This window comes from Tursiops truncatus, chromosome 3, assembly GCF_011762595.2.
Source record: "Tursiops truncatus isolate mTurTru1 chromosome 3, mTurTru1.mat.Y, whole genome shotgun sequence".
In the NCBI taxonomy this organism is placed as follows: domain Eukaryota; kingdom Metazoa; phylum Chordata; class Mammalia; order Artiodactyla; family Delphinidae; genus Tursiops; species Tursiops truncatus.
Window position 1 is genome coordinate 166,453,103 of NC_047036.1, and position 27,764 is coordinate 166,480,866.

Here is a 27,764-nt window from a genome sequence, read left to right on the forward strand (position 1 = left end):
ACGCATTGCTGGGTGGAGGAACACCTGTTGAGAAACATACCTGTGAGGTGAAGGAAACAGCTGCATTGAATTGAGTTCACACGAGAGGAAGACCTGAGCACGCCTGCATGGGGCACACTCACATTGAAGCACATCTTTGGTGGGGGGGCTCATGTGTTTTGAGGTCCACCTGTCAAGGATGCATCTGTGAGAAAACATTTGTTTGGGGCATCTCCGTGGGAAAATATCTGTACGGCACCTGCAAGGGCGACCTGTGAATGAAAACATCTGTGAGGGGACCCTCTACAAGAGGCTCGTTTGAGCACACCTGTCTGGGCAGAAGCTGAGTGGGAACCATGTGTGCCTTCACGATCGTCCTTTGGATAAAGGACGAAGATAATAAGACGACCCCCTCCTGGGGACTCTAGAGAGAAGAGTGATGGTTAAGGGAAAATTAATCCCTTCTAGGGCATAGAGCGATGTTGGGTAAGAATCCCAGGTCTAGTTAAATGTCTGCTTTGCCCCTTCCTGGGCATGTGGACTGCGGTGAGCGGCTTAACCTCCTGTTTCGTCACCTGTGAAGTGGGAAAGCCAGTCCCACTTACCTTATAGGGTTTTAGCGAGGACGACGCGAGGGGTGAGTAAAAGGCCAAGGCTTGTGCAAAGCAATGAATCAACGTTAGCTATTATTATTATTCGCTGTCAAAAGATCTGGGCGCCCCTCCCCCTAATGGCGAATCGAGAAACTGCGCCCTAAACTAGTGGGAGGGACATTTGGCAGGTGCAGCGAGCGCGACAGGCTGGGGCCCCACTTCCAGCAACGCTGTCCTTATCCCCAGCCGCTCCTGGGACTCTGAGATTCCCCCCCTAAGCCGGTCCGGAGAAAGCAGTCTGCTCGGCGTCTGGATCCGGCAGAGGCCCCTTTAAGACTGCTAGGCGAACCGGGGGCCGCGGGGCCCAAGGCAGTGTGGGGTCATTGGGAAGGCCCCGCCTAGATGGGTGAGCAAGGCGGGACCGCAGGGCACAGCTCCGGAGGCTCTGGCCAATAGGAAACCGACTTTGCAGCCGCGCCACGCGTTGATCTTCTGTTTCCCAGTCTGAGTGGGACCGAGAAAGGAGGCGCGCGGGCAGGAAGAAAACACGGAGGGAGAGCAAGGCGGCTTGGTTTTCTGCTTCTGTGGCCCCTTAGGCAATGTGAAATGAGCGGGCGGGCTGTTGCAGGGCTAGATGGCACAGAGTTGGTTCTGAGTACGTCTAGGGAAACCGAGAACTTTAGTTCCTGAGGAGGATTAGTAGAGGAGGGAGGTCAAGTGGAAAGGGATTATGTAACCCAATCCCTGACATCTCCCTACCTCGTCCCCTTGGGCAGAGGGTAAACTGAGGCACGCAGAAACGGAACTCTGAAACCGGACCTGAGATCATTGATCTCTCGAACCCCCCTTCCGAGAATGAACGTGGTTGCTCCCTAGATTGTGCTAATAAGAGAACATCCCTGACACGCCCCCCCCAGCTCCGCCCCCATCCCCCTCCCCTCCAGTGCGGAGGAGACGCAAGTTCTGGCGCGGGCGGCGACGGCTAGCAGTCACCGCCTCCTACAAGTGCCAGAGCCGGGCAGACAGCGCGGAGGCTGCGGTGGCAGTGGCCACGGAGCTGGCCCTCCGGGGCCCCTGGGGGGAGGGGGAGCCGTCAAGCCCCCGCTGAGGCCGCCGCTACCGGGCCTCCCCTCCCCCCAGGGCGGGCGCCATGCGGGGGGGCCCGGGCGATGCGGAGCGGCGTGAGCGCTGGGGTCGCCTCTTCGAGGAGCTGGACACTAACAAGGATGGTCGCCTGGACGTCCACGAGTTGCGCCAGGGACTGGCCCGTATGGGCGGGGGCAGCCCGGACCGCGGAGCACAACAGGTACCCTTGCAGGGACCCCCTCCTGGCTCGTGGCGCTGGAGCCCAGCCCGCGCAGGGTAACCCGAGCCGCTGAATGGAGCGCCGGGAGCAGCCCGGGACTGCCTGTGGCTGGACACCAGGACCCGTTCCTAGCTTGGGCGTCCTTGTCCCCTTCCCCCTGACCGCCCGTGTCTGGGCCTAACGGGCTCGCTCAAGACAGGACCACCGAGGCCCCAGGCCTGCAGTTTCGGCTGCCAAACCCGTCCCCCTCCTCCCTCGGGGTGAGGGATGTCTGCCTGGGAATGGGGCCGCTTGCGCTTTCCTGCCCCCTGCCCGGGACACACCCTTCTCTGAACTCTTTGCACAACCCGAGACACAAGGCCTGCACCCACCTCCAGGAGACACACCCTCCCCAGCCTCTGTGTTTACATTCCCTTCCCTGTCCTTTCCTGGGCTTGGCTCTATGCCCCAGGCTGTCCCAGCCAAGGACCCAATCCTATCCGAGGCCACCCTCAGCTGGGGATGCACCTATCAAAGCAGGAACTTGACCCCAAGCCTGTGCATGTGTCCCCCACACCTGGAGGCCCAGATGCCACTGGACTGTCTCCATAGCACCCTGAGACCTCCAGTCAACCTCCCACTTTACAGATGGGAAAACAGAGGCCCTGCAGATGTTCAGTGTGGATGTCATTGCCCCACATTGCCCAGTGCTGTCTCCAAGGAGAACTCTTGAAACTGCCATGTGGACAAGTTCATATAAGAGACACCTGGAAGGACAGGCTTTCAGAGACAAGAGCCCAAGTCCACCTACTCACTTCTCAGCTCTGTAACCTTGAACAAGTGACTTGACCTTGGAGAGCCTCGTTTTGCTCACCAAGAAAACTGGACAACCACTGTCCACCTCACAGACCTACCTTGGCCTTGGGTATCTTATTGAGGAAAGAGATGATCAAGGGAAGGGGTGACTTCCCCGCCCTGGTCCTCTAGGTGCAGGGCTGGGGGAGGGGGACCTGGGTTCCTGGGGCATAAGCTTGTCTTGCCTCCTCCAGATTGGGGGAGCAGCTTCCCAGAACTCCTTCTGTCCCTTCCCCCCTGCCAGGGCATCTCCCCTGAGGGTGATGCTGACTCAGATGGCGGCCTTGACCTGGAGGAGTTTATCCTCTATCTGCAGGAGCGGGAACAGCGCCTGCTACTTCTGTTCCACAGTCTGGACCGGAATCAGGATGGTAAGGCCCAGGGATGGGGCTGTGGGGGCCCTGGAGATGCCAACGGGGTTAGAACTGGCAGTGCTAGGAGGAGGAGGGAGAGCCGCTTCTCCCTGATGACTCACAGGCTATTTTGGGAGCTCTCCTCACCCCCAGCTAGGTGGTTCGGGGCCCAGCCGGCCTATCCCACCTCCTTTTCCTTCTGGGGTGGGACACTATTATTTATTAGTCTTATTTTTCTGTGGGACGAAGATCCCCCCATATTGCTCCTGGATTCCCTATGAGACAAGAGACACCCCCATCGCTTTTTCTGGGTGTCCAGTATTGCCTCTCAACCCCCTGTGGCATAGGGACCCCCATAATTATCCCTGGACTCAATCCTTCATTCATTCATCGAACAGAAGACCCCCTCTAATATGGCCCAGTTCTACCCCTCTGATCCCAGTGGGTCAAGGACCCCCCCCCCAACCCTGCCACAAACCTCACCTTGGGTTCCTGGATCCGCTGGTCTTCTTCAGTATCCCCATTCCAAGCTGTCCTGGTCCTCCATCTTGGGGTCCCTACACACACACTTCCCCACCTTGGGCCCCCTCCCCAGGTCATATCGACGTCTCTGAGATCCAGCAGAGTTTCCGAGCTCTGGGCATTTCCATCTCGCTGGAGCAGGCAGAGAAAATCCTGCACAGGTGAGTAGCGGGATGTCCAGAATCCCAGGTAACTCAGGTCCCCAAGACCCCTCAGCCACCTTGAGCCTCTGAGCCTCGGACCCAATCCCAAGGCAGTGGAGCTGAGATCTTGGCCCAGTTGCTTCCCCTCTCTGAACCTCAGTTTCCCCCCTGTAAAATGGGGAGCTCCCAGTGCCAAGGAGCTCAGTCTACCCCCCAAATCCACAAGAACCTCACTCAACTCACCCCTGGACCCAGGCACTGATTCTGTCCCACCTGTACCCCTCCCCCCACAGCATGGACCGTGATGACACCATGACCATTGACTGGCAGGAATGGCGTGACCACTTCCTGTTGCACTCGCTGGAGAATGTGGAAGATGTGCTGTATTTCTGGAAGCATTCCACGGTGAGGTGGGGGGCGGCTGTCCCAGCCTGGTGGTCGGGCCTTCTTCCCCAGGGCATGGGGGGAGGGGCTGGCTCAGGACTCTAGAAGGAGGAGCCACTGGGAGCAGCCGAGGGATGAGGCTCTGCTCTCCTCTTCCTCCATCTGGGGCTCCCGGGACCCATTTGGGGAGGTGTCTGCCAGCTGATGGGGACCCTTCAGACTTACTGTGGGGCCTCCGGGGGTTCAGGGAAGAAAGGGCTCACCAGATGGGGCATCTGGTCTCCCACCCTCAACCACATGGCTCTCTTTCTGCTGGTTTCTATTCCCCTCAATAAAGGATTCTGCTGCTGAAAAGACAAGTTAGGAAGCCACTGTCTTCAGAGGGTCTCACGGGATCTACTGGAACTTGGGAGGGAGGAAGCGCTCTGGATTGCCATTTCCAGGGTGGGAATCCTTGAGTGGTGCATCTGGTAGGATCTGATGGCATCTGGAGGGGTCCATCCATGCGATCTGCTGAGATCCTCTCGGGAGATCCAGAGATTCCCACCCTGGGGGACCCATGAGGGGCTTGGTTAAGAAGTCTGCAGGTGATGGATGCTAGAGGGGGGATGATCTCTGTGGGGGAGACCCCTGGGGATCTGGAGAGACCCCCAGGAGGGATCTGCTGGGCTCCATATATAGGGAGTCCCTGGTAGGACCTTGTGTGGCCCTGGAGGTATCTTCTGGAATTCTTACGTGGGAGACCCTTGGGTGCGATCCTTTGGAGGGATCTGATTGGCTCTGGAGGGATCTTTATGGGGCAGGGGCTTGTTTGTTTTGTCGTTGTTGTTTGGGTTTTTTTTGTTGTTTTGTTTTGTTTTGTTGGCCGTGCTGCACGGCATGCAGGATCTTAGTTCCCTGATCAGGGATCGAACCCGTGCCCCCTGCAGTGGAAGCGCAGAGCCCTCGCCACTGGACCGCCAGGGAATTCCCATAATATATATATTCTTAGATATTCTCTTTTATTTATTTATTTTTGGCCACACCACGTGGCATGTGGGATCTTAGTTCCCCAACCAGGGATCGAACCCATGCCCCCTGCAGTGGAAGCGTGGAGTCTTAACCACTGGACCACCAGGGAAGTCCCCTGTGGGGTAGAGACTTGAATAGGATGCTTTGACGGGATTTGGTGGAGATCCCCAGGAAGGATGTTATTATCTTTTGTGGAGACTGCGGGGCTGGGTCTGGTAGGGGTCCAAGAGAGATCTCTTGGGCTCTCCAAGTGAGATTCACTGGTGGACTGGGATTCATTGCTGGGTACCCTGGGATTCATGGGGGAGACGCCCCAGTTTAGGGCAGAGTTGCATCCCCCCAGCCCCACTGGGGCATGACACCCCCAGCCTCTGCATCCCCAGGTCCTGGACATTGGCGAGTGCCTGACTGTCCCGGATGAGTTCTCGGAGCAGGAGAAGCTGACTGGCACGTGGTGGAAACAGCTGGTGGCGGGAGCGATGGCGGGTGCCGTGTCCCGGACGGGCACAGCCCCCCTGGACCGCCTCAAGGTCTTCATGCAGGTGAGGGGCCCTGGAGAGACCCACCCCCTTCCCTAGGCCTGGACCCCTGGAGGGGTCCCCAGAGCCACCTGGTCTTCCCACCCAGGTCCACGCCTCCAAGACCAACCGACTGAACATCCTGGGAGGCCTACGGAGCATGATCCAAGAGGGGGGCGTGCGGTCCCTGTGGCGCGGCAATGGGATTAACGTGCTCAAGATTGCACCTGAGTCGGCAATCAAGTTCATGGCCTATGAGCAGGTGGGGGCAGGCAGGGAGAGGCGTGGGCTACAGACAGGAGGCTTTGCAGGATTGTCCTGGGGGTGGGGGATGTCTGCAGGTCCCCAGGAGTGGGCATCTGCTCCCCTTCGGGATGCGCCCAGGAGGAGGACAGCAGAGGGAAGGTCCAAGCGCACGGAAGGCCCAACCCCTGAGGTCCCGCCACCTCTGTGTCTCCCTCTCAGATCAAGCGGGCCATCTGGGGGCAGCAGGAGACACTGCATGTGCAGGAGCGCTTTGTGGCTGGCTCCCTGGCTGGTGCCACAGCCCAAACCATCATTTACCCCATGGAGGTGAGAAGGAGGGGCCCTAGCAGAGGCTCCATTGCAGGGCTGGGGGCGGGCCTGCAATAACCCTTTCACTCCAAGGTGGGATAAGCGTTGGGATTATAACTTTGCTTCATCTTGATTCAGACTGTAGCTCATCAGAGCAATGCTCTTTCATGTGTAGCTGGTCTGGGTATCACAGTAGTGTTGGTTTAGCTGTTTAAATAGTAGTTGTGGGGTGCAGCCCTTTATGGATATGACTCATCTAAGGATACTGGTTTCCAGGATGCTTGTCCCCAAGGGAATCCTTTCTAGGTGAAACCACTTTTGGAGAAGTCATTTCAAGTTTCAGATTGTGCCCGGCGTCACTTAGGATTCTGAGTGACGGAAAACTCAAAGCACATAAATGAAGTCCGGAGGTGAGCAGTTCAGGGACGGTCTGGTGGCTTCAGAGTGTTAGAGACCCAGGTTCCTTCCCTCTCTCTTGTTCCACCACCTCAGCCTGTGGCACCCACCTCATGGACTAAAATGACTGCTTGTGCTCCAGTCACAGCATCCACACTCCAGCTAAGAAGGAGGAACAGAGGAAGGAACACCTCCCTGCCTTTAAGGATGCTTTCTGACAGCCTTGCATACCTCTTCACCATCTGTTTCGTCAGCTAGGACTCAGTCACATGGCTACACGCCTAGGGAAACTGAGAAACGTAGTCTTTATTTCTAGAGGCTGTATTCTTGCTGAAAAGAGCCGTTTCTGTTGATAAGGGAGAAAGTCACAAGATATTGGGAGACAACAGTGGGTGCCACGTGCAAGTCTGATAGGCGTAACCAGTTTGTAGGTATAGAGTTCGGGGGTAGAAGAAGGTTCTAGAGCAAGTGGTTCTTCTATTTATTTATATTTTTATTTATTTTTTTGGCCACACCAAGCAGCATGCAGGATCTTAATTCCCCGACCAGTGATCGAACCCATGCCCCCTGCAAGGGAAGTGCAGGGTCCCAGCTACTGGACCACCAGGGAAGTCCCACAAGTGGTTCTTTTAATTCAGTTATTCTCAGGGTATCTCCATCTAGGAGGTACAATTTCGAAGTGTCTTCATTCCTGGATGTAGTGATTCCGAAGGCAGCTTTTCCAGGGATAACCGGCTTCTCCCCAGGTACTGAAGACACGGCTGACCCTTCGCCGGACGGGCCAGTATAAGGGGCTGCTGGACTGTGCGTGGCGGATCCTGGAGCGAGAAGGGCCCCGAGCCTTCTACCGCGGCTACCTGCCCAACGTGCTGGGCATCATCCCCTACGCAGGCATCGACCTGGCCGTCTACGAGGTCTGTGGTCCTCCCTTCTCTGGGATCTGCCCTTCCTGTGGGGCTGGCTCAGTTGACCTCCATAGCTAGGGGTGGAGAAGCAAAGCACTGTGGGCCTTGGGATTCCGGGGAACTCCTTCAGGCATTGGACCTCCCCACCTGCCCCGCCACTCTTGCGCTTCCCACCGCAAGAACCTTCCACCTGTACTTTGGCCTTCCCGGGTCTCAGGACATGTGAAAGTCGGGGACCACTCTAGCTCACAGAAACGTGGGAGCAGGCGAAGATGAGCTGCAAAGATGCCCATCCCCCCCCAAAACGTGGGTCAGACGCGCCTCCATCTCCAGGCCAGTATCTTCTTCAAGGCCATTTCAGTCATTGCCGCCACCATAAAATCCCTACCCCACGACCAGCATCTCGGGGCCTTTATCAGGAGAAGCAGGAGCTGGGAGTTTTCGCTGTTTCTCTTCCAGGGACCTCATCCATTGCCTTTCCCTTCTCCTGGTGGGATCACCAGGTTCTCCCAATTAGCACAGCCTCAGAAGTTCCCAGGCATCCCCCCACCCCCCATCGTTGTATCCAGCCCAGCTTCCTGGGTAGGCAACCTATAGAGTCACCAACTCAGAAGGGCTCCACACTTGGTTGCATGCTTTGCTGTCACCCTCTTGAAATTCTTAATAATCTTTGAACAAGGGACCTCACATATCTTTATTTCGCACTGGACCCCGCAAATGACGTAGCTGGTCCCGATCTAGGATCCCCGGTACCTGCCACCCGTACCTGCCCTACCAGCACCCAGTGTCTACGGAGCCAAGTGAGACAAGGCTTCACTCATTCGTTCGTTTATTTATTCATGCATTCACTCATTCACCCGTTCACTTAGCAACTGTGTTCTGGGTACTGTGCTGGCTGCTGCGTTCAGGGAGCACAACATAATCCTTGTCCTCCCGGGACACCCCTCCAGCGAACAAAGAAGTCGAGTCAACCAGCAAGTAAGTAATTGCAGACCCTGAAGTGTTCTCAGAAGATAATAAACAAGACGTGCAATCAAAAGTAGCCATGGGCAGGAGGGGGGCGTGTCTAGGAATGTCTCTGAGAGGTGGTGTTGGAGTGATGAGTTGACTATATATCAGGAGGGAGTGTGAACGAGGGCACAGCCAATGCCAAGGTTCAGAAGCAGGAATGAAAATGGCCTATTGGAGGAGTGGAAGTCTTTTTTTTTTTCATTATGGTTAATGACAAGACATTGAGTATAGTTCCTGTGCTATACAGTAGGACCTTGTTGTTTATCTACCTTATATATAGTGGTATATATCAGCTGATCCCAAACTCCCAATTTATCCCTCCCCACCCCGACCTTTCCCCTTTGGTAACCGTAAGTCTGTTCTCTGTGTCTGTGAGTCTGTTTCTGTTTTGTAGGTAAGTTCATTTGTACCACCTTTTAGAGTCCACAGATAAGTGCTATCTTACGGTATTTGTCTTTCTCTGACTTACTTCACTTAGTATGATAATTCTGGTTGCATCCGTATTGCTGCAAGTGGCAATGTTTCATGCTTTTTTATGGCTGAGTAATATTCCACTGTATATATGTACCACATCTTCTTTATCCATTCATCTGGCAATGAACATTTGGGTTGTTTCCATGTCTTGTCTATTGTAAATAGTGCTGCTATGAACATAAGGGTGCATGTGTCTTTTCGAATCGTAGTTTTCTCCAGGTATATGCCCAGGAGTGGGATTGCTGGATCATATGGCAACTCTATTTTTAGTTTTTTAAGGAACCTCCACACTGTTTTCCATAGTGGCTGCACCAATTTACATTCCCACCAACAGTGTAGGGGGGTTCCCTTTTCTCCACACCCTCTCCAGCATTTATTATTTGTAGACTTTTTAATGATGGCCATCCTGACCAGTGTGAGGTGATACCTCATTACAGTTTTGATTTACATTTCTCTAATAATTAGCGACACTGAGCATCTTTTTACATGCCTGTGGACCATCTTAAATGTCTTCTTTGGAGAAATGTCTGTTTAGGTTTTCTGCCCATTTTTTGATGAGGTTGTTTTGTTGTTGAGGAGTGGAAGTCTTGAGTGGCTGGAGGGAGCTGAAGAGTCAGCAAGGACTCAATTGATCATGAGTTTGGGTTTCTCCTAAATGTGATAGGGAGCCATTCAGGGTCATGAGCAGAAATAAGACCTTATTCTGCAGCCTTAGTTCATTCATTCTTCACCCCAAAAGGGATTTCAGAGGTCTAAGAAGTTTGAAAAGCCCTGTGCCCTCTTGGCATTTCAAGATCTAAATTAGCCCCTTAAAGGCTCTGAGAAGTCCTGCAGAAAAGTGATTTACCCTTTTTTTTTTAAGCCCAGTGTTAGCCATACTTTTCCAGTCATCAGAACCTCTTTTTAACAGAACTGCTCTTAAAAACACCTATTTGGCAAATGCAGCTCCAGCCCCAAAAGGCGGCTATTAAAATTGCAAAGGCAGTAATGGTAAATGATTCTCATTTGCCCCTTCCATGCCCAGGCCAGACATCACCAATCCATCACAGCACTGAGTCCCTCTCAACACAGTTCCAGGCAGCCATTACCAATGCACTGGAATTGACTTAGGAAATGAAACCTATGAGCAATTCCAGTCCCAAGGCCAAAAAGAAGATCCTGGATTTACAGAGGCCTCACAGAAGGCTTCAGAAGGGATTGGCCAAGGGCACACCTCTGGACTTGGGGGTGGCTCTGAATGTTGATTGTCACCTTTATCTTGTGGCTTTGGGCAAGTAACTTCTGTTGAGCCTCAGTTTCTCATCAATAAAATGGGGATTGTAGTGGTACTTGTCTTAGTTGGAGGTCTTCCAGAAGCAGGGATGGGGGGGCAAGTGGTTTTGGGGGGAAGTAGTAAGACAGGGAAGGGAAGGCAACCAAAAAGTATCATGCTTTAGTATTAGTTTCCTAGGGCTGCCCTCACAAAGTGCCACAAGCTGGGTGACTTAAAACAACAGAAATTTATCATCACAGTTCTGGAGGTTAGAAGTCCAAAATCAAGGTGTCAACAGGGCCATGCTTCCTCTGAAATCTGTAGGGAGTATCCTTCCTTGCCTCTTCCCAGCTTCTGGCCTTTGCCAGCAGTCCTTGGCATTCCTTGGCTTGTGGACGCATCACTCCAGTCTCTGCCTCTGTTGCCATGACTGTCTTCTCCCCTATGGGTCCTTTTTCTTCTTCTCCTCTTCTTCTATGGACCCCAATCATATTGGGTTAAGGACCCACCCTACTCCAGTATGACCTCATCTTAATTCATTATGTCTGCAAAGACCCTATTTCCAAATAAGGTCATATTCTAAGGTTAAGACCCCAACACATCTTTTTTTTTTTTTTTTTTTTTTTTTTTTTGGTGGGGGATTCATTTAAACCCATAACAGTGCATTATCAAGCAAGATACCACAGCAGACAGGTGGAGCTCAATCCTGGTGGGGACCTCCGGGAGAAAGTGTAGAACATGCCCCCATCAGAGAGGCAAGGGAGCTGGGGTATTGATACACCAAGTCAGTCATCCTTTGAAGGTTGCTTCTGGGGGTGCTAATTTCCTAGCACTGCCCACCTGTTCCTATGTGCTCAGAGCAGCCTTGCCTGGGACCAGATAAAATCCTCAGGCTGAGCCATGGGTGCTTGGCCATTGGAGTCGGCAGGTTTGAGCTGAAGTGGTAAGGGATAGGGGCAGGGTGGCCACCTTGGAGACTGTATGAGTTTCCAATGGCTGCTGTAACAAATGAGCACAAACTGTGGTTTAAAACATCACAAACTTATTATCTCACAGTTACGAAGGTCAGAAATCCAAAATGCGTCTTACTGGGCTAAAATCAAGGTGTCAGCAGGTTGCTTTCCTTTTGCAGGCTCTATGGGAGAATCCGTTTCCTTACATTTTCCAGTTTCTAGCAGTGCCCATGTTCCTCGGCTAATGGCCCCTTCTCCATCTTCAAGGCCAACAGCATAGCATGTCCATCCCCCCTCCCCGAGATCTCTCTCTCTGTCTCTCTCTGATCTCTGTTTCTGTCATCACATCTCCTTCTCTGACTCTTACAAGGAGACTTGTGATGACATTGGACCCCCCTGGATATCCTGGGATAATCTACGATCTCCAGATCCTTAATCCCATCTGCAAAGTCCCTTTTGCCACGGAAGGTACCATCTTCACAGATTCCAGGGATTAAGGCAGGAACGGTAGGGGGGGCTGTTATTCCACATACCAGAGAGGGTTTAGGTGAGGTTTGAGTGAGAGCATGCAGGGAAAATGCTTGGCTAACACCAGCCACCACGGGATACAGAAGCCAGCCAGCAGGACCGCTGAAGCCAGGGTCCTGGTGTCACCCACCTCCAACCCACCCTCCTCCCTTTTCCACCCCTGCCAGACCCTGAAGAACCGGTGGCTCCAGCGGTATAGCCACGACTCGGCCGACCCGGGCATCCTCGTGCTCCTGGCCTGCGGCACCATTTCCAGCACGTGTGGCCAGATAGCCAGTTACCCCCTGGCCCTGGTCCGGACCCGCATGCAGGCCCAAGGTGAGGCCTGGGTGGGAGGAGGAGGTAGGGAAGGTCTCGCGACTTGGGTCCACCTTCCCATCCCCAGCTCCTTCCCGTGAGAAGGCAGGGTCCTGGGCTGGGATCCTCCTGGATTTCGATGGCCTTGACTGAAGTCCCTACTTTTCTCTGGGCCTCAGTTTACCCCTTTGTGACATTGGGATGGGAGCCCTTTACCCTAAGTAGGAGAACAGATACAGCCGGTGCCGGAAGAGCATCCTAGCCATCTCAGCGGGGAGGCAGCTTTCCGGGCTGGTAACTTGGGTTCTAATTTGCAAGGCTGGGATGTAGTGAGGTCAAAAGGAGGAGCAGGGCCAGGCTACGATTGTTTTACTGTATTTCTCTGTGTTGCTCTTTTGAGGTTCTTTTTTCTTTTCTTTTCCCGCTACTATCCCTGAATCTTTTTTGAGAATTTCCTCGGGGATTTTAGCATTTGTGTTTTGTCGTTTTTGCCGGGGGTCATCCGTGCATAAGACAGATGTGGTCCTCCACCCTCAAAGAGCTCCCAAGCTGGAGAGGAAGGAAGATGGTGAATAAAGCATTCCACAATGAAGTATGGATTTAGGGTTGAATAAAGGGGAGAAGGAAAAGCTGGACTTAGACTGGGGTGCCAAGGAGGGCTCCCCTGAAGAGCTGGTTTGGAATGGAGGTTGGAAGGTTGAGTAAGAGTTAGCTGGGAAAAGGGAGAAGGAATTGAGTTCCAGGAAGAGGAAATTTCTGTGCCCTCTTCCACCTCCCCCTCCACACATAGCTGCTCTGTTTCCAGTCATCCCCAAACTTGGGGCCTCCAGATTGGGGTGAAGAGATGAGCAGCCAATTCCAAGGCCAGTAGAAGTCCCGACTCTTGAGTGGTAGGTCCCACTGTTAGTCTAACCTTCCTCCCTCCTGCTGCAGTTGCCACCTGGCCCAGCCTGGGGGGGAGGGGGGAGGGGGAAGCGAGAGGGGGACCTTTGGCCTTACCTGGCCTCCCCACCCCCTACCAGCCTCCATCGAGGGAGCCCCCCAGCTGTCCATGCTGGGTCTGCTCCGTCACATCCTGTCCCAGGAGGGCGTGCGGGGCCTCTACCGGGGCATTGCCCCCAACTTCATGAAGGTTATCCCAGCCGTGAGCATCTCCTACGTGGTCTACGAGAACATGAAGCAGGCCCTGGGGGTCACGTCCAGGTGAGGGACCCAGAGCCCACCCCTCCCCCAGATCCCTCACCTCCATCGTGACATCCCCCACACCTCGGCCACTGGAGACCAAGGGCCCAGCCAGTGGATCCCAGGTCCCCCTCCCCACGCATTCAGACCACAGGATCCCCACACTTCATCCACTGGGTCCTGAATCCCCACATCCCAGCCCCTGGATCCCACGTTTCCCTCTCCCCCAACACGTACTGAGTCCTGGACCTCCACGTCGTAACCACTGGATCCCCCGCAACCCAGCTAATGGATCCTGATACCCCGACCACAGCAGCACATACCGTGTATCTAAACCCCCAGACCCCAGCTGCCCCAGGCACCAGATCCAGGGTCCTCAGGCAGTACTGGATCCTAGATCCACTGGCAGATCCTAGATCCCCATGCTTCAAGTCCTGGATCTCCAAGCTTGGCCACTGGATTCTGGATATCAAGAAACCTCAGCGCACCGGATCCTGACAGTGCAATGCCTAGGTCCCGGGGCCCCAACCACTGGATCTCAGACCCCCTCCATCCAGCCACTGGATTCCTGAATCCCTTTACCTCGACACTGGGTCCTGGATCCCTCTGCTTCGACTCCCGGATCCCCACATCTCAACCATTATACCCTCTACCACCGGATCCCAGATTTCCAAGCCCTGACCCACCAGATCCTCACTCCTCCAACCACAGTCGCGAGAGCCCAATGGCAGCGGAGCGGGTGCTGGTGACTACAGCTGTTGGACCCCAAATCCCTTCGCTGCAGGCACTGGGTACTACAACCTCATCCATGAGAGGCAGACCCTACCACCTCCAGGCACTGGATGCCAACCCCTTAACTCCCGGTTTCTGACCCAAGTCCTCCCAAGCACTAGATCTTGAACGCTCAGAACCCCCAGTCTAGCTCCCAATAGGCCAATCAGTGTCCTGGATCCCACACGCCCCCGTCCCAGACACACACCAGAGCCCGGAGACCTCCCCCCATGGCACAAACCCCATAGTCTACGGAGCCTCCAGGAAACCCAGGTCCTGGCCTCCCAGCTTGAAAACCCACGGGACTCGTCCACTGTCCTGACACGTCTCATGCCGGCCGCAAGGGGAGGAGATGCCTCTCCCAGGCCCTGCACAGACACTGGACCCCCTACCTCCCCAGCAAAGCCTGGACTGCAGGGAAACTTCTCTCTCAAATACTCCCCCAGCAGGGCCATGTCTCACACCCCCTTCCCACTGTCTAGGCTGATAACAACCCCCAGAGCCTGGGTCCCTTTGGAGGATCCAGTCGCTCTTTCTTAGGGGCTGGCAAGGAGGCAATCCAAGGCTGGGGACACATGGAGGGGACCGCACACATCTCCCAGCACTGCCAGCCCCTCCCCAGACTTCAGAGTTGGAAGCCAGAAGCAGCTTCCCTAAACCCAAGCATGCAAGGATGCAAAACAAACCCCAAACTCCCCAGCCCCCCAAATTCATTCCAGGTCTATTTTTCTACCAGAGAGGAGCAGACATTCCATCCGCCCTAATTCCCAGTACCCCCACCCTGTATATTCTGCACTTTATATTTGGATTCTGAGCTTAGGCTTATTGGGGGACCCCTCTCTCCATTCCTTCCAAGTCCTTGGGGAACCCCATTAAAGGACTGTAAAAGAAGAACTTGGATTTGGGGGTGACGGGATGACCCCCCACAATGCTTCCACCTCCCCCACCTACACTACTCCCCACCTCCCTGCCTGTGTGTGTGATTTCAAAGGAAAAGAACAAAGGAATACGTTTTCTAAGCTCTTTCATTGTGTTTTTTACTGAAAGGGGGTGGGTGGATGTGGGACCACCTCATACCGCCCACAGGGAAGGGACATGGGCCGACTTCCATCATACATTGTTGCGGGAGACCAGGAAATGACTCCGTGAGCCTCAGTTTCCACATCTGTAAAGTGGGTGTGGGGGAAGGTCCACATTCAAGAGCACTCCTAATTTGTCCTGTATTTTTTGTAATTACACAAGTGTGTCCTTTTCCTTGGGCTGCTTAAAAAGTTACCACAAACAAGGGGCTTAAAACAACAAACATTTTAAAAATATTTTTCTATTGTGGTAAAATACACGTTACATAAGATTTACCATTTTAACCAATTTTAAGTGTACAGTTTTGTGGCATTAAGTATATTCACATTGTCGTACAACCATCCCCACCATCCACCTCCAGGACTTTCTCATCTCCCCAAACTGAAACTCTGCCCCATTAAACACTGACTCCCCATCCCCTCCCCCAGCCCCTGGCCCCCACCGTCTACCTGCTGTCGCTATGGATGTGACTCCTCAAGGGACCTCATAGAACTGGAATCATGCAGTATTTGCCCTTTTGTGTCTGGTTTATTTCACTGAGCATCATGTCCCCAAGTTTCCTCCATGTTGTAGCAGGTGTCAGGATCTCCTTCATTTTTAAGGCTGAATAATATTCTATTTTATGGAGGGACCGTATTTTGTTTATCCATTCATCCGTTGACGGACACTGGGGTTGTTTCCACCTTTTGGCTATCATAAATGAAAGACAACAGAAATTTATTCTCTAACAGTTATGGGGGGTTGAAGTCAAAAACCAAGGTGTTGGCAGGGCCATTTTCCCTCTGAAGACTCCAGGCAAGGATCTGTTCGTGCCTGTTCCTAACTTCTGGTGGCTGCCCGCACCCCTTGGTGTTCTTGGATGTTAGACCCATCACTCCAATTTCTGCCTGTCTTCACGTGATCAAACTTTTTCCTATGTGGACTGTGAGAGTCATTCTCTAAGATGTCCCCCTATGATCTTTGACTCTTGGTGTTCACATTCTTGTGTAATCTCCTCTGTCATTGTACCAAGGCAGGTCTGTATGACCAAGGGAATACAGCAGAAGTGATGGTATATTACTTCCAGAATTAGGTTATAAAAGACATTGAGGGCTTCCCTGGTGGCGCAGTGGTTGAGAGTCCGCCTGCCGATGCAGGGTACACGGGTTCGTGCCCCGGTCCAGGAAGATCCCACACGCTGTGGAGCGGCTAGACCCGTGAGCCATGGCCGCTGAGCCTCCGCATCCGGAGCCTGTGCTCCGCAATGGGAGAGGCCACAAGAGTGAGAGGCCCACGTACCGCAAAAAAAAAAAGAAAAGAAAAGAAAAGAAAGACATTGAAGCTACCATCTTGTTCATGTTTTAAGCTGCTATGTTTGGGGAGGGGGGTGATTTGTTATGCAGCAGTAGCTAACTGATACATATACACATATATAGATATGATTTTTCACACACCCAGATAAGGGATCAAGGCTTGCTAACTATTTTGTATTTTTACTTCCTTTGAATTAATGATCAATGCCCAGAAGTGGGATTTCTGGGTCAAAGGATATGACTATCTCAGGGTCATGTCACTGGAAAAATTGTATGCAATATACACAGCCACCAACAAGGAATTAGCATTACCAGTTTTAATGCGGCCATGCCAGCACTGAGTAGTACCACTTCATTTTATTTAATTGTGCCTGTTAACATTCATTTTCTTGTCCACACTCTTTTTTTTCTTCCAGTTTTGTTGAGATATAATTGACATACAGCACTGTAAAAGTTTAAGGTGTACAACATAATGATTTGATTTACACGCATAATGAAGTGATTATCACAATAAGTTTAGTGAATATATCCATCATCTCATATTAAAAATTATCTCATTAAAAATTAAAGAAATAGAAAAAATGTTTCTTGAGAACTCAGGATTTACTCTCTTTCATATATAGCATACAGCTGTGTTAACTCTATTTATCATGTGTACATTACATCCTTCATACTTGTTTATCTTATAATTGGAAGTTTGTACCTTTTGACCACGTTCATCCAATTCCCACTCTTCCCACCCCCTGCCTCTGGTAACGAGGAATCCGATCTCTTTTTCTATGCATTTGTTTGTTTTTGCAGTGTAATTGACCTAAACATTATGTTAGTTGCTGTTATACATTGCCCACATTCTTTTAAACCGTTACACTGTGTTTGGGATTTGGGAAGCTCTGCTGACATGCAGTGTGACATCAGACAGGCTGCTTTCCCCTTTCTAAGCCTCCGTTTCCCCACCCACACTTTAAAGATGTCCACTGACATCTTTAAAGGGAAAAGAACTTACATTTATTAAGCAAGTACTATGTACCCTCACTCTGTGCTAAGCCCCCCTGAATGTATATATGTGCTGAACACTTACTTTATGCCAGCTCCAGTTCTAGACATGGGATGCAGAAGTGAATGAAACAAAGAAAGATCTCTGCTCTCATAGACCCTATATTCCAGTGGGGAGAGATGAAGAAGTAACACAAGTGAGTGAATATGTAGCAGTGTAGATAGTAAAAGTGTTACAGAGAAAAACAAAGAAGGGAAGGGGGATGAGAAATACTGCAGGGCTGAGTTTAAATTTTAAGTAGGGTGGTCAGAGAAGGCGTCAGGGAGAAGGTGATGCTTGAAGAAAGATTTAAAGATGGTTTAAAAAAAAAAAAGATTTGGGAATTCCCTGGTGGTCCAGTGGTTAGGACTTGGTGCTTTCACTGCCATGGCCTGTGTTCCATCCCTTGTTGGGGAACTAAGATCCCACAATTCACGCAGCATGGCCAAAAATAAAAAAAGGAGTCATGGGGATGTCTAGGGAAACAGCATGCAAGACAGAGTAAACAGCCAGTGTAAAGGTCCTGGGGTAGTACCATGCCTGGGTGTGTTGGAGGAACAACAAGGAGGCCCATGAGGCCAGCGTGAGTGACGGGGAGAGAAGGAGGAGGTGAGGACAGAGAGAGGACAGGGCAGGTCCTGCAGGGCCTTCTGGGCCAAGGGGAGAACTGGGGCTTTTACCCACGGGAGGTGGAGCCTACAGGGCTGTGGGCAGAGAAGGGCGGGACCTGACTCAGGTGCTCACAGGCGCCCTCTGATGGCTGCTGAGGGGAGGACAGACTGTGAAGGGCGAGGGCAGGAGCTGGGGGAACTTGGGTGATGGCCACTGCACTGGTCCATGTGAGCGACGATGGGGCTGGACCAAGGTGGTGGCCACGTACATGGTAAGAAGCAGCCAAATTCTGGATATACTTTGAAGGTTAAGCCCACAGGATTTAGTGACAGGCTGTGTGTAAGAGAGAAAGGGAGGAATCAAGGATGACCTCAAGGGTTTTGATCAAACAACTTTGAGGATGGAAATGCTCCCAACAAAGACTCTCATTGGATCCTATGACAACGCTATTTGGTAGAGTTACTCATTACTTCCAATTTCCAGCTGGGGAAACTGAAGCTCAGAGAAGTAAAGCAGGTACCCCGGGACTTCCCTGGTGGCGCAGTGGTTAAGAGTCCGCCTGCCAATGCGGGGGACACGGGTTCCAGCCCTGGTCCAGGAAGATCCCACATGCCACGGAGCAACTAAGCCCGTGCGCCACAACTACTGAGCCTGCGCTCTAGAGCCCGCGAGCCACAACTACTGAAGCCTGCGCGCCCTAGAGCCCGTGCTCTGCAACAAGAGAAGCCGCCGCAATGAGAAGCCCGCGCACCGCAACGAAGAGTAGCCTCCGCTCCCCGCAACTAGAGATAGTCCGCGCGCAGCAACAAAGACCCAACGGAGCCAAAGATAAATAAATTAAAAAAAAAAAAAAAGAAGATGATTCTTTACAAAAACAAAAAAAAAAAAGCAGGTACCCCAAGGTCACACAGCAAGAAGTGTCTGAGATAGGATTCAAACTCAGGTCCATCTGACTCCAAACCTATGCCTGTCTTACTTCGGGGACTAACTGTGTCTCTCTCTCCCAGAGCTCCAGAGCCTTCCCATTCTCCCCCACTTCCACCTCCTCTTGCCATGACAACAATACATAGTTTGTTAGTTTCCTATGGCTGTTGTAACGAAGTACCACAAACTTGGTGGCTTAAAATATTATTGTGGAGGTCAGAAGCCTGACACGGATCTCACTGGGCTACAATCTAGCTGTCAGCAGGGCTGGCTCCTTCTGGAAGCTCCAGGGGAGAATCTGCTAACTGGTCTTTTCCAGCTTCTAAAGGCCACCTGCATTCCATGGCTCGTGGCCCCCTCCTCCATCCTCAAAGCCAGCAGTGGCCAGTGGAATCTTTCTCACAACCAGTCCCTCTAACACTGATGGTTCTGCCTCCCTCTTCCCTGCTGAAGGACTCGTGAGATTACCTTGAGCCCCTGTGGTTAATCCAGAACAACCTTTCCATCTCCCCATCAGCTGATTAGGAACCTGAATTCTATCTGCAAATTTAATCCACCCCCTCCCCCTTGCCATGTAACGTAACACGTTCACATGTTTAGAGGGGTTGGGATGTGGACCTTTCGTGGGCGGGGAGACACTCACTCCGTCTCATATGCAGTGAGCTCACAAGGGCCTTTGTAACCTCATCATCCCCTGGGACCCAAATTTACAAGGCGTCCCTCCCACATGGTTGCTGGATGGGCAAACTTCTCACCAGGGATTTGAACCTAAGTGTCCTGACCCTCCAGCTGCCATGGAAGCCCAACCTGAGGAAGGTCAGAAGGCTTGCTCGAGGGTCCAGACCCTGTTTAAGAGGGTCAAGTCCTTACTCACCAAAACCCACCCCCCTCCTTGAACCTGGGCTGTACCCATGTATATGGGTACGTCTTTGGGCACGTGCCTGAAAGCAAACTGGAGCATCTCCCAACGCAGCAGCGGAGTCTGGGCACCATGGGCCTCCCAGAACCTCCAGCCAGGACTGCAGGGGGAGAAGGCTATGCTGCCCACACCCCTGCATGGCCCGCTCCTCTCCCAGCAGACCTGGATGGAATGCCACCTTGAAGCAGTGGGGACCTGGTAGGCCTTGGACTGGGAGGGGGTTCTGGAGATGTGTCTGGGGAAGGAGCTCCAGCCTGGCTGAGTGGGGGTGGGAGCCGGGTCTGTCCTGCAGGTGCTGGACACTGGAGAGCAGCTGATGGTCCCCATGGCTATCGTGGAGATAGATAATGAGGGAGCCTTGTGGAAGTTTCTCCTCTCGGGAGCCATGGCTGGGGCGGTGTCTCACCCGGGCACGGCCCCTCTGGACTGTGCCAAGGTGTACATGCAGGTGCATGGGGAACATGGCGCTGGAGCTGCTGGGATGGGGATGGGTGGAAGTGGAGCTGATGGAGTTCAGGATGGGGGTGAGGGTGTAACCGGAAACAGGTACCAGGGTGGGGTGGGGACAGGGGTTGGAATTGAGAGGATGGTACCAGGGACAAGGATGGGGCGGGGATCAGAGAACTAGGGATGGGGTCTTTGAAGACAAAATAGGACTGGAGAGGAGGAGAAGATGAGGGATGAGATGGGAATGTGAGTAGGTGTTGGGTTTGGGTCTGGGTCGTTTTAGAGAATTCTACGACTAGTGAAGGAAGGCATTGAAGAAGGAATGGGGATGGGAGGGGGTAGGTTTGGAGCTGGGCAGCTGGAGACAGGAGAGGTTGAGCTCCAGGCTCGGATGGGGATGGAGATGGGGTGGAGGTTTCCTCAGAGGGCCAGGGACCTCCGTATCCCCAGGTCTACTCCTCCAAGACAAATTTCATGAATTTGCTGGGAGGTATACGGAGCATGGTCCAGGAGGCGGGGTGGGGGTGGGGGTGGGGATGTCTCCTTGCTATGGAGGGGCAATGGTATCAACGTACTCAAGATCGCCCCGGAGTATGCCATCGAGTTCTCTGTCTTTGAACAGGTGGGGGGATGGTCTGCTTTTCCCAGCCCCACCCTCAAGCCCTCACCTCTCCTGTACCCACGACCCCCAAAGCCCAGATCCTTATCCAAGACATATGATGTTCATCCTCCGGGTCCCAGACCTCTTCCCCTGGATGAGTTTCAGGAAGGAAGGAAGGTTAGTTATTCTCTCATTTTCCTCTCTCCTGTCCCAGTGTAAGAATTACTTCTGCGGAGTGCATGAGTCCCCACCCTTTCAGGAATGACTCCTTGCCAGCTCCCTGGCTGTGGCCACTTCCCAGATGCTCATCGACCCCATGGGGGTAAGAGAATATCTGCCCCGTAGAAGATGAAACATGATGAGGTGGTAGCTGCTTCCTCCTCCCCCTCCCCCTCCCCCTCTTCTTCCTCTCCTTCATGTAAGATATGTATCAAACTTGTATTCCAGATGGCTACCTGGTGACCTCAACACTCTTTACTGAATGGGTCCTCTCCTTTCCCCCAGCAATGACCCAACACGCCACCACTGTAATTTACTAAATTGGGTAAATTACCTATATTTGTATATATTTGGGTTTATTTCTGACCTTTCTCTTCTTGTCGCTCTGGGGTCTCTTCATGCACTACTATCTTTTTTTTTTTTTTTAATGACTAGACTTTATTTTGTAGCACAGTTTTAGGTTTACAGAAAAATTGAGCAGAAAGTACAGAGTGTTCCCATATACCTCCCGCACGTACACAGTTTCCGCTCTCATTAACATCTTGCATTTCGGTGGTACTTTGGTTACAATTGATGAGCCAATATTGATACATTATTATTAACCAAAGCCCAGAGTTGACATCAGGGTTCACCCTTTATGTTGTACTTGCTATGGGTTTTGACAAGTAGCCACCATAATAGCATCACACGGAATAATTTCACGGCTGTAAAAAGTCTCTGTACTACACCTATTAACCCCTCCCTCCTTCCCCCAGTCCTTGGGGACCACTGATCATGTTACTGTCTATGTAGGTTTTTTTTTTTTTTTTTTTTTTTTTTTTTTTTTTTGCGGTACACGGGCCTCTCACTGTTGTGGCCTCTCCCGTTGCGGAGCACAGGCTCCGGACGCGCAGGCTCAGCGGCCACGGCTCACGGGCCCAGCCGCTCCGCGGCATGTGGGATCCTCCCGGACCGGGGCACGAACCCGTGTCCCCTGCATCGGCAGGCGGACTCTCAACCACTGTGCCACCAGGGAAGCCCTGTCTATGCAGTTTTGCCCCACCATTTTTTCTTTTTTTGGCTGCACCACGTGGCATGTGGGATCTTAGTTCCCCGACCAGGGATTGAACCCGCACCCACGGCACTGGAAGCGTGGAGTCTTAACCACTGGACCACAAGGGAAGTCCCAGCCCCGTGTTTAATTTTTGAGACTTGATATTATGTCTTATTATTTTCCATCCCTTCTCTTCTTTATCAGTTTTCCAAGCTATTCTCTGTTGAGTTTTTCCATTCAAACTTCAGAAGCAATGCACCTCATTCAGAACACAAAATCACCTACTGGTATTTGTGTTTTACTGGCATGATGTTCAATTCATAGTTGAGTTTAGAGATTATTGCCATCCATATGATATCGGTTCTACATATCCGAGAACATTTCCATTTGTTCAAGTCTCCTTTTTTGCCCTTTAATGGTCTTCTAAAGTTTTCTCCACATAATTCTTGCCCTTGTCTGGTTGTTTCTTTCTGTGTGTTTTTTTTTTTTTTTTTTTTTTTGGCTGCTTTGGGTCTTCATTGCTGAGCATGGGCTTTCTCTAGTTGCGGCGAGAGGGGGCTACTCTTTGTTGCGGTGCACGGGCTTCTCACCGTCTTCTCGTTACGGAGCATGGGCTCTAGGCATGTGGGCTTCAGTAGTTGTGGTGTGCAGGCTCAGTAGTTGTGATGCACGGGCTTAGTTGCTCCGCAGCATGTGGGATCTTCCTGGACCAGGGATCGAACCCGTGTCCCCTGCACTGGCAGGCGGATTCTTAACCACTGCGCCACCAGGGAAGTCCCCATTCTTTTTTATATATATATTCTTTTCCATTATGGTTTATCACAGGACGTTGAATATAGTGCCCTGTGCTATATACAGCAGGACCTTACCGTTTATCCATTCTGTATACAATAGTTTGCATCTGTGAAGCGTTTTTGTTTTTGATTGTTGCATAAGAAATTACTGCACTCAGTAGCTTAAAATGATACAGATTTATTATCTCATTGTTTCTGTGGGTCACGTCTGGGCACTGGCTAATCGGGTCCTCTGCTCAGGGTTTGATCAGGTGGAAATCAAGGTGTCAATTGGGCTACTAATGAACCCATCTGAGGCTTGCGGTCCTGTGCGAAACTCCCTGGTTGTTGGCGGGATTCATTTTCTTATGATTGTAGGACCGAGGTCCTCAGCTCCTGGAGGCCACCCACTGTTTCCTGCCATGTGATCCTCTCCGTAACAGTTTGCTTGTTTGAGACCAACCTGAGGGAATTCCCTGATGGTCCAGTGGTTAGAACTCTGCACTTTCACTGCCAAGGGCCAGGTTTGATCCCTGGAACTAAGATCCCGCAAGCTGTGGCACGGCATAAAAAAAAAAGACAAGACACAACCCAAGAGTGTTTCTGATGCTTCCAATCTCTCTGACGCCTTCTGTCTCCGGCAATAGACTCTCTTTTAAAGGGCTCTCCTGATTGGGTCAGGCCCACCCAGGACGATTTCTCTTGATTAACTTAACTGGTTAGGGGCTTTATTACATCTGCAAAATCCCTTCAGCTTTGTCATATCATGTAACCTGGCCGAGGGGAGTGACAGCCCATCACATTCACAGGTCTCTTGGCATGCGGGCTTCAGTAGCTCAAGGGCAGGAGGGAGGGCATTAAATAGATGATGCTATCAGGGGGATGGAAATCTTGGGGACCACCTTAGAATTTTGTCTACCACACTCGGTGTGCTGTCTTTTGCACAATTGTAGAGCTGCCAATATTTTGATATTGGGGCACTTCATAAAAATTCCAGTAACTGGCTTCTTTCAGAAAATTGGCAGATCTGGCTACCTGGGGTCCACACTTGCATGGCACTACAGTTGGCTGGCGTTAGGGCAGAGCTGCGGCAGACCCCACCCGGCTCACACCTCTTCCCTCACCCTTTTTTTTTTTTTTTTTTTTTTAATTTTTTGGCCACACCACGCGGCCTGCGGGATCTTAGTTCCCCGACCAGGGATCGAACCCACGTCCCCTGCTGTGGAAGTGCGGAAGCTTAACCACCGGACCGCCAGGGAAGTCCCTTCCTCACTCTCTTGGGCTGAGAGCACATACAGGCCGAGGCATCTGTGTTTGAAACTCAGCTGTGTGCGTTCCTGAGCAGTTTCCTCCTGTGTAGGTGGGGACAGTGGCCATGGTTGGGGGTCACTGAGAGGATTAGATCAAACAAGCCACCTCACTCCTCATCCTCCCCAGGTGCTGAAGACATGGCTGACCCTGTGCCAGACTGGCCAGTACAAGGGGCTGCTGGACTACGCCAGGCATATCGCGGAGCAGGAGGGCACCCGCCTCCTTTACTGCGGCTACCTGATGCTTGGCATAATTCCCTACGCCTGCACCGACCTGGCTGTCTACGAGGTGTGGGTCCCGCAGAGGGGGGTGTCAGGGGCGGCGTGAACCCAGGCCTGTAAAGAGCTTCCTCCTGGCCTTTTCTTCTTCTTCTTTTTTTTTTTTTTTGGCCACGTAGCATGTGGGATCTTAGTTCCCCGACCAAGGATTGAACCCGTGCCCCTGCAGTGGAAGTATAGGGTCCTAACCACTGGCCCACCAGGGAAGTCCCTCTTCTGTCCTTTTTCTCTTGTAGATGCTCAGGTGCCTCTGGCTGAAATCAGGCAGGGACATGGAGGACTCCAGTGGCCTGGTCAGTCTGTCGTCCGTGACACTGTCCACAACTTGTGGCCAGATGGCCAGTTACCCACTGACTTCGGTGCGCACCAGGATGCAAGCCCAAGGTCAGCCTGGCCCTAGAGGCGACCTCGCATGCCCCTCCCCACCTTGCCTCTGCTCTCTGAACTTTCTCATCCCCGCCCCAAACTGACTCCTAAACTCTCCATATCTGATCCTGGCCACCTCTGCTGACCCCTGAATCCACCAAAACTCACACTCACCCCCAAATCTGATCTCAGCCCTTCAATTAACCCTGCACATCACTAAAACGAAAATCCAGGGCTTCCCTGGTGGCGTAGTGGTTGGGAGTCCGCCTGCCGATGCAGGGGACACGTGTTCGTGCCCCGGTCTGGGAGGATCCCACATGCCACGGTGCGGCTGGGCCCATGAGCCATGGCCGCTGAGCCTGCGCGTCCGGAGCCTGTGCTCTGCGGCGGGAGAGGCCACAGCAGTGAGAGGCCCGCGTAACGCAAAAACAAAACAAAACAAAAAAAAAACCGAACATCCAGCTCCCAAATGACTCCCACAAACCTCCTTGAATCTGACTCAGGCCCCCATACTGACCTCAAGACATGTACTCCCCAAATGACCTCCCAACTTCTCCACATCGGACCCAGCCCTCAATTGACTCCAGAAGTCAAACCGTTTCTAAATTTGCCAAATCTGACTCTGAGACATGCCCAAACTCATAACCACCTGCTGCACTATCCTGGGAACTCCCCAAATGTGACCACTCCCCAAATGTGACCACCCCCCAAAGGGGCTCTCAAACCCCTAAACAAATCCTCAAACATCCAAACAGGTCCTTAGCCCAGCACCCTGATCTTGCAAATGTCCCCAAACTATCCCTTAGCACAATCCCCAAATCTCTAGCAGATCTTAGAAATTGGAATGTTTTCTAAGATGTTCCCTACAACAATCCTGAAAATTCCTGCCCCTCACTCTCCCCAAACTGACCAATTTCCTCTAAAAGTCTTCCAAACTTCTTTCCAACTGACACCCAGACCCCTTGCTCCTGGCTTCACTGACCCCCCCAACTCTCCAGACCGCGCCCCCCTCCAGAATGCCCAGTCATCTCTGGCCCAGGCTCTGAGTTTGTCTCTGTCCCCGCAGACACCGTGGAGGGTTCGAACCTCACCATGTGTGGAGTCTTCCGGCAGATCCTGGCCCAGCAGGGCTGCCCGGGGCTGTACCGAGGTATGACCCCCCACGTTACTGAAGGTGTTGCCAGCAGGTGGCATCAGCTACGTGGTGTATGAAGCCATGAAGAAGACCCTGGGCGTTTAAGTAGTGAACTAGGCATACCCTGGACAGAAATGGACAGGAGGATCCAGTGTCCCCGGCCCCAAAGAACCCCTCCAGGCTTGGGACCCAGGGTGGTTTTTGTCAGAAGCAGGCTGGGGGCCTGGGTCAGAAGATTCCTGGAGGGACTTGCCTGGTGGCTCAGAGTTTAAGAATCCACCTGCCAGTGCAGGGGACATGGGTTCAATCCCTGGTCCAGGAAGATCCCACATGCCATGGAGCAACTAAGCCCATGTGCCACAACTACTGAGCCTGTGCTCTAGAACCCGCGAGCCACAACTACTGAGCCCGTGTGCCACCTACTGAAGCCCGCGTGCCTAGAGCCCGTGCTCTGCAACAAGAGAAGCCACCGCAATGAGAAGCCCGTGCACCACAACGAAGAGTAGCCCCCGCTCACTGCAACTAGAGAAAGCCTGTGTGCAGCAACAAAGACCCAACGCAGCCAAAAATAATAATAAATTAAATAAATAACTTAAAAAAAAAAAAGATTCCTGGAGCCTCCTCTCCAGGGTGCAGCCTGAGACTAGATTGGACTCCAGTCTGACTCGCTGTGACTTGTCCTTGTTCCAGGGCAAAAGGGTGAATGTGGAGACAACCAGGAATAAAGTGATGATTTCTGTTGGACGTGTCTGGGATACCCGGGTCCAGGAGGGCAACTGGGGATCTGTTATACCTGGGTCCAAGAGAGGAGCTGGTTATCTGGAATCTCTGGGTCTAGGACAGAACTAGGACTCCCTGGGTCCAGCAAGAAAGCTAGGGACCTGGAATCCTTGGTTCCAGGAAGTGAGCTAGGGACCTGGAATCCTGGGTCTAGGATAAGAGCTGGGGACCCGGTATACCTGGGTCCAGTGGGTAAGCTGGGAACCTGGAATACCCTGGGTCTAAGAAGGAGCTGGGTATCTGGATCCCTGGGTCCTGGAGCAGGGATGGGTACCTTGAGCCCCTCAGTCCTGAATGGGAATTGGAAGCCTGGAAGAAGCCTAGGTCTAGGAGAGAAAATGAGGGCCTAGGATCAGAGCTTGGAGCTCGGATCCAAAGACCGTATGTGAAGCGGATGTGGGGTGTGGAATTAAGAGGCTGGGATCCCTCGGTCCTGGGAGGAAACCAAAGGCCCTAGACCCTTGAGTTCGGGAGGAGAGCTGGTTCCGTGAGTGCTGGAAGAGAAGTGGGGGCTCTAGATCCCTGGGTGGAGAGAAGAGAGGGGGTACAGTGGATCCCTCGATTTCCTCTTGCTTTGGGGCCACCCCACCCCCGGAAGCACCCGTCTCCAAGGCCTCAAGCAGGCCACGTGCATGGCCTACCCAGCCAGGTTCCTGGGGCGCTAACCCAGACGTCAGGCCTGAATTCCGGCAGCCGGTCGCCAATGCCCACGTCGCCTGCCATTCACTCCGGCTACGGCTAATCCCCTCCCGCCGTCTGGTGGCCGGCTCCGCCCCAATGCAGCTGCGCTTCCACTGGCTCCCACCAAAACGAAGCACCTTTATTTCCTTCATTGCCATTTGTCCGGGGAGGTGTCAGTCACCTTGCGCCCGCCCCCGCCACTCAACCATTGGCTTAGAAGACAGGACTAGAAAAGGATTCTGGTTAAGAGCGAAAGTAATTCAGTCCAAACGCAAGCGCGTCACACAGATCTCGTCAGAGACTGGATACGTTG

At 52.5% G+C, this 27,764-nt stretch overlaps 2 protein-coding genes and 1 long non-coding RNA gene across 19 annotated transcripts; 2 read left to right on the plus strand and 1 right to left on the minus strand.

Annotated features, from left to right (window-relative positions):
- The first annotated feature begins 1,558 nt into the window (after nucleotides 1–1,558).
- On the plus strand, nucleotides 1,559–14,990 carry SLC25A23 (solute carrier family 25 member 23). Of its 17 annotated transcripts, none has more exons than XM_033854540.2 (11): nucleotides 1,560–1,878; nucleotides 2,957–3,083; nucleotides 3,661–3,748; nucleotides 4,024–4,135; nucleotides 5,509–5,667; nucleotides 5,753–5,905; nucleotides 6,109–6,216; nucleotides 7,341–7,508; nucleotides 11,885–12,035; nucleotides 13,037–13,217; nucleotides 13,539–14,990. In XM_033854540.2, exons 1-11 carry the CDS (start codon nucleotides 1,723–1,725, stop codon nucleotides 13,591–13,593), a joined length of 1,458 nt encoding a protein of 485 aa, XP_033710431.1. In that variant the 5' UTR covers nucleotides 1,560–1,722; the 3' UTR covers nucleotides 13,594–14,990. The 17 variants fall into 17 exon arrangements, 9 of the variants coding, with proteins under 9 accessions (XP_033710432.1, XP_033710431.1, XP_033710433.1 ...); XM_033854542.2 differs by having other exon boundaries at nucleotides 13,594–14,990; XR_004526065.2 differs by lacking the exon at nucleotides 13,539–14,990 and adding an exon at nucleotides 12,805–12,904 and having other exon boundaries at nucleotides 1,561–1,878; nucleotides 13,037–13,174.
- On the minus strand, nucleotides 14,984–21,884 carry LOC141278397 (uncharacterized). The gene is made up of 3 exons (XR_012331118.1): nucleotides 19,377–21,884; nucleotides 17,418–17,492; nucleotides 14,984–15,737 (listed from the first exon to the last, which is right to left on the minus strand). It is a non-coding gene; the product is annotated as an uncharacterized lncRNA (long non-coding RNA).
- On the plus strand, nucleotides 19,703–26,539 carry SLC25A41 (solute carrier family 25 member 41). Its single transcript, XM_033854546.2, is given in 10 exon segments — nucleotides 19,703–19,784; nucleotides 19,787–19,888; nucleotides 20,103–20,275; nucleotides 20,725–20,796; nucleotides 20,798–20,896; nucleotides 21,090–21,197; nucleotides 24,338–24,499; nucleotides 24,726–24,873; nucleotides 25,922–26,013; nucleotides 26,015–26,539. Coding segments are annotated over 10 exon segments (1,119 nt in total). The 3' UTR covers nucleotides 26,096–26,539.
- The last annotated feature ends 1,225 nt before the right edge of the window (nucleotides 26,540–27,764 follow it).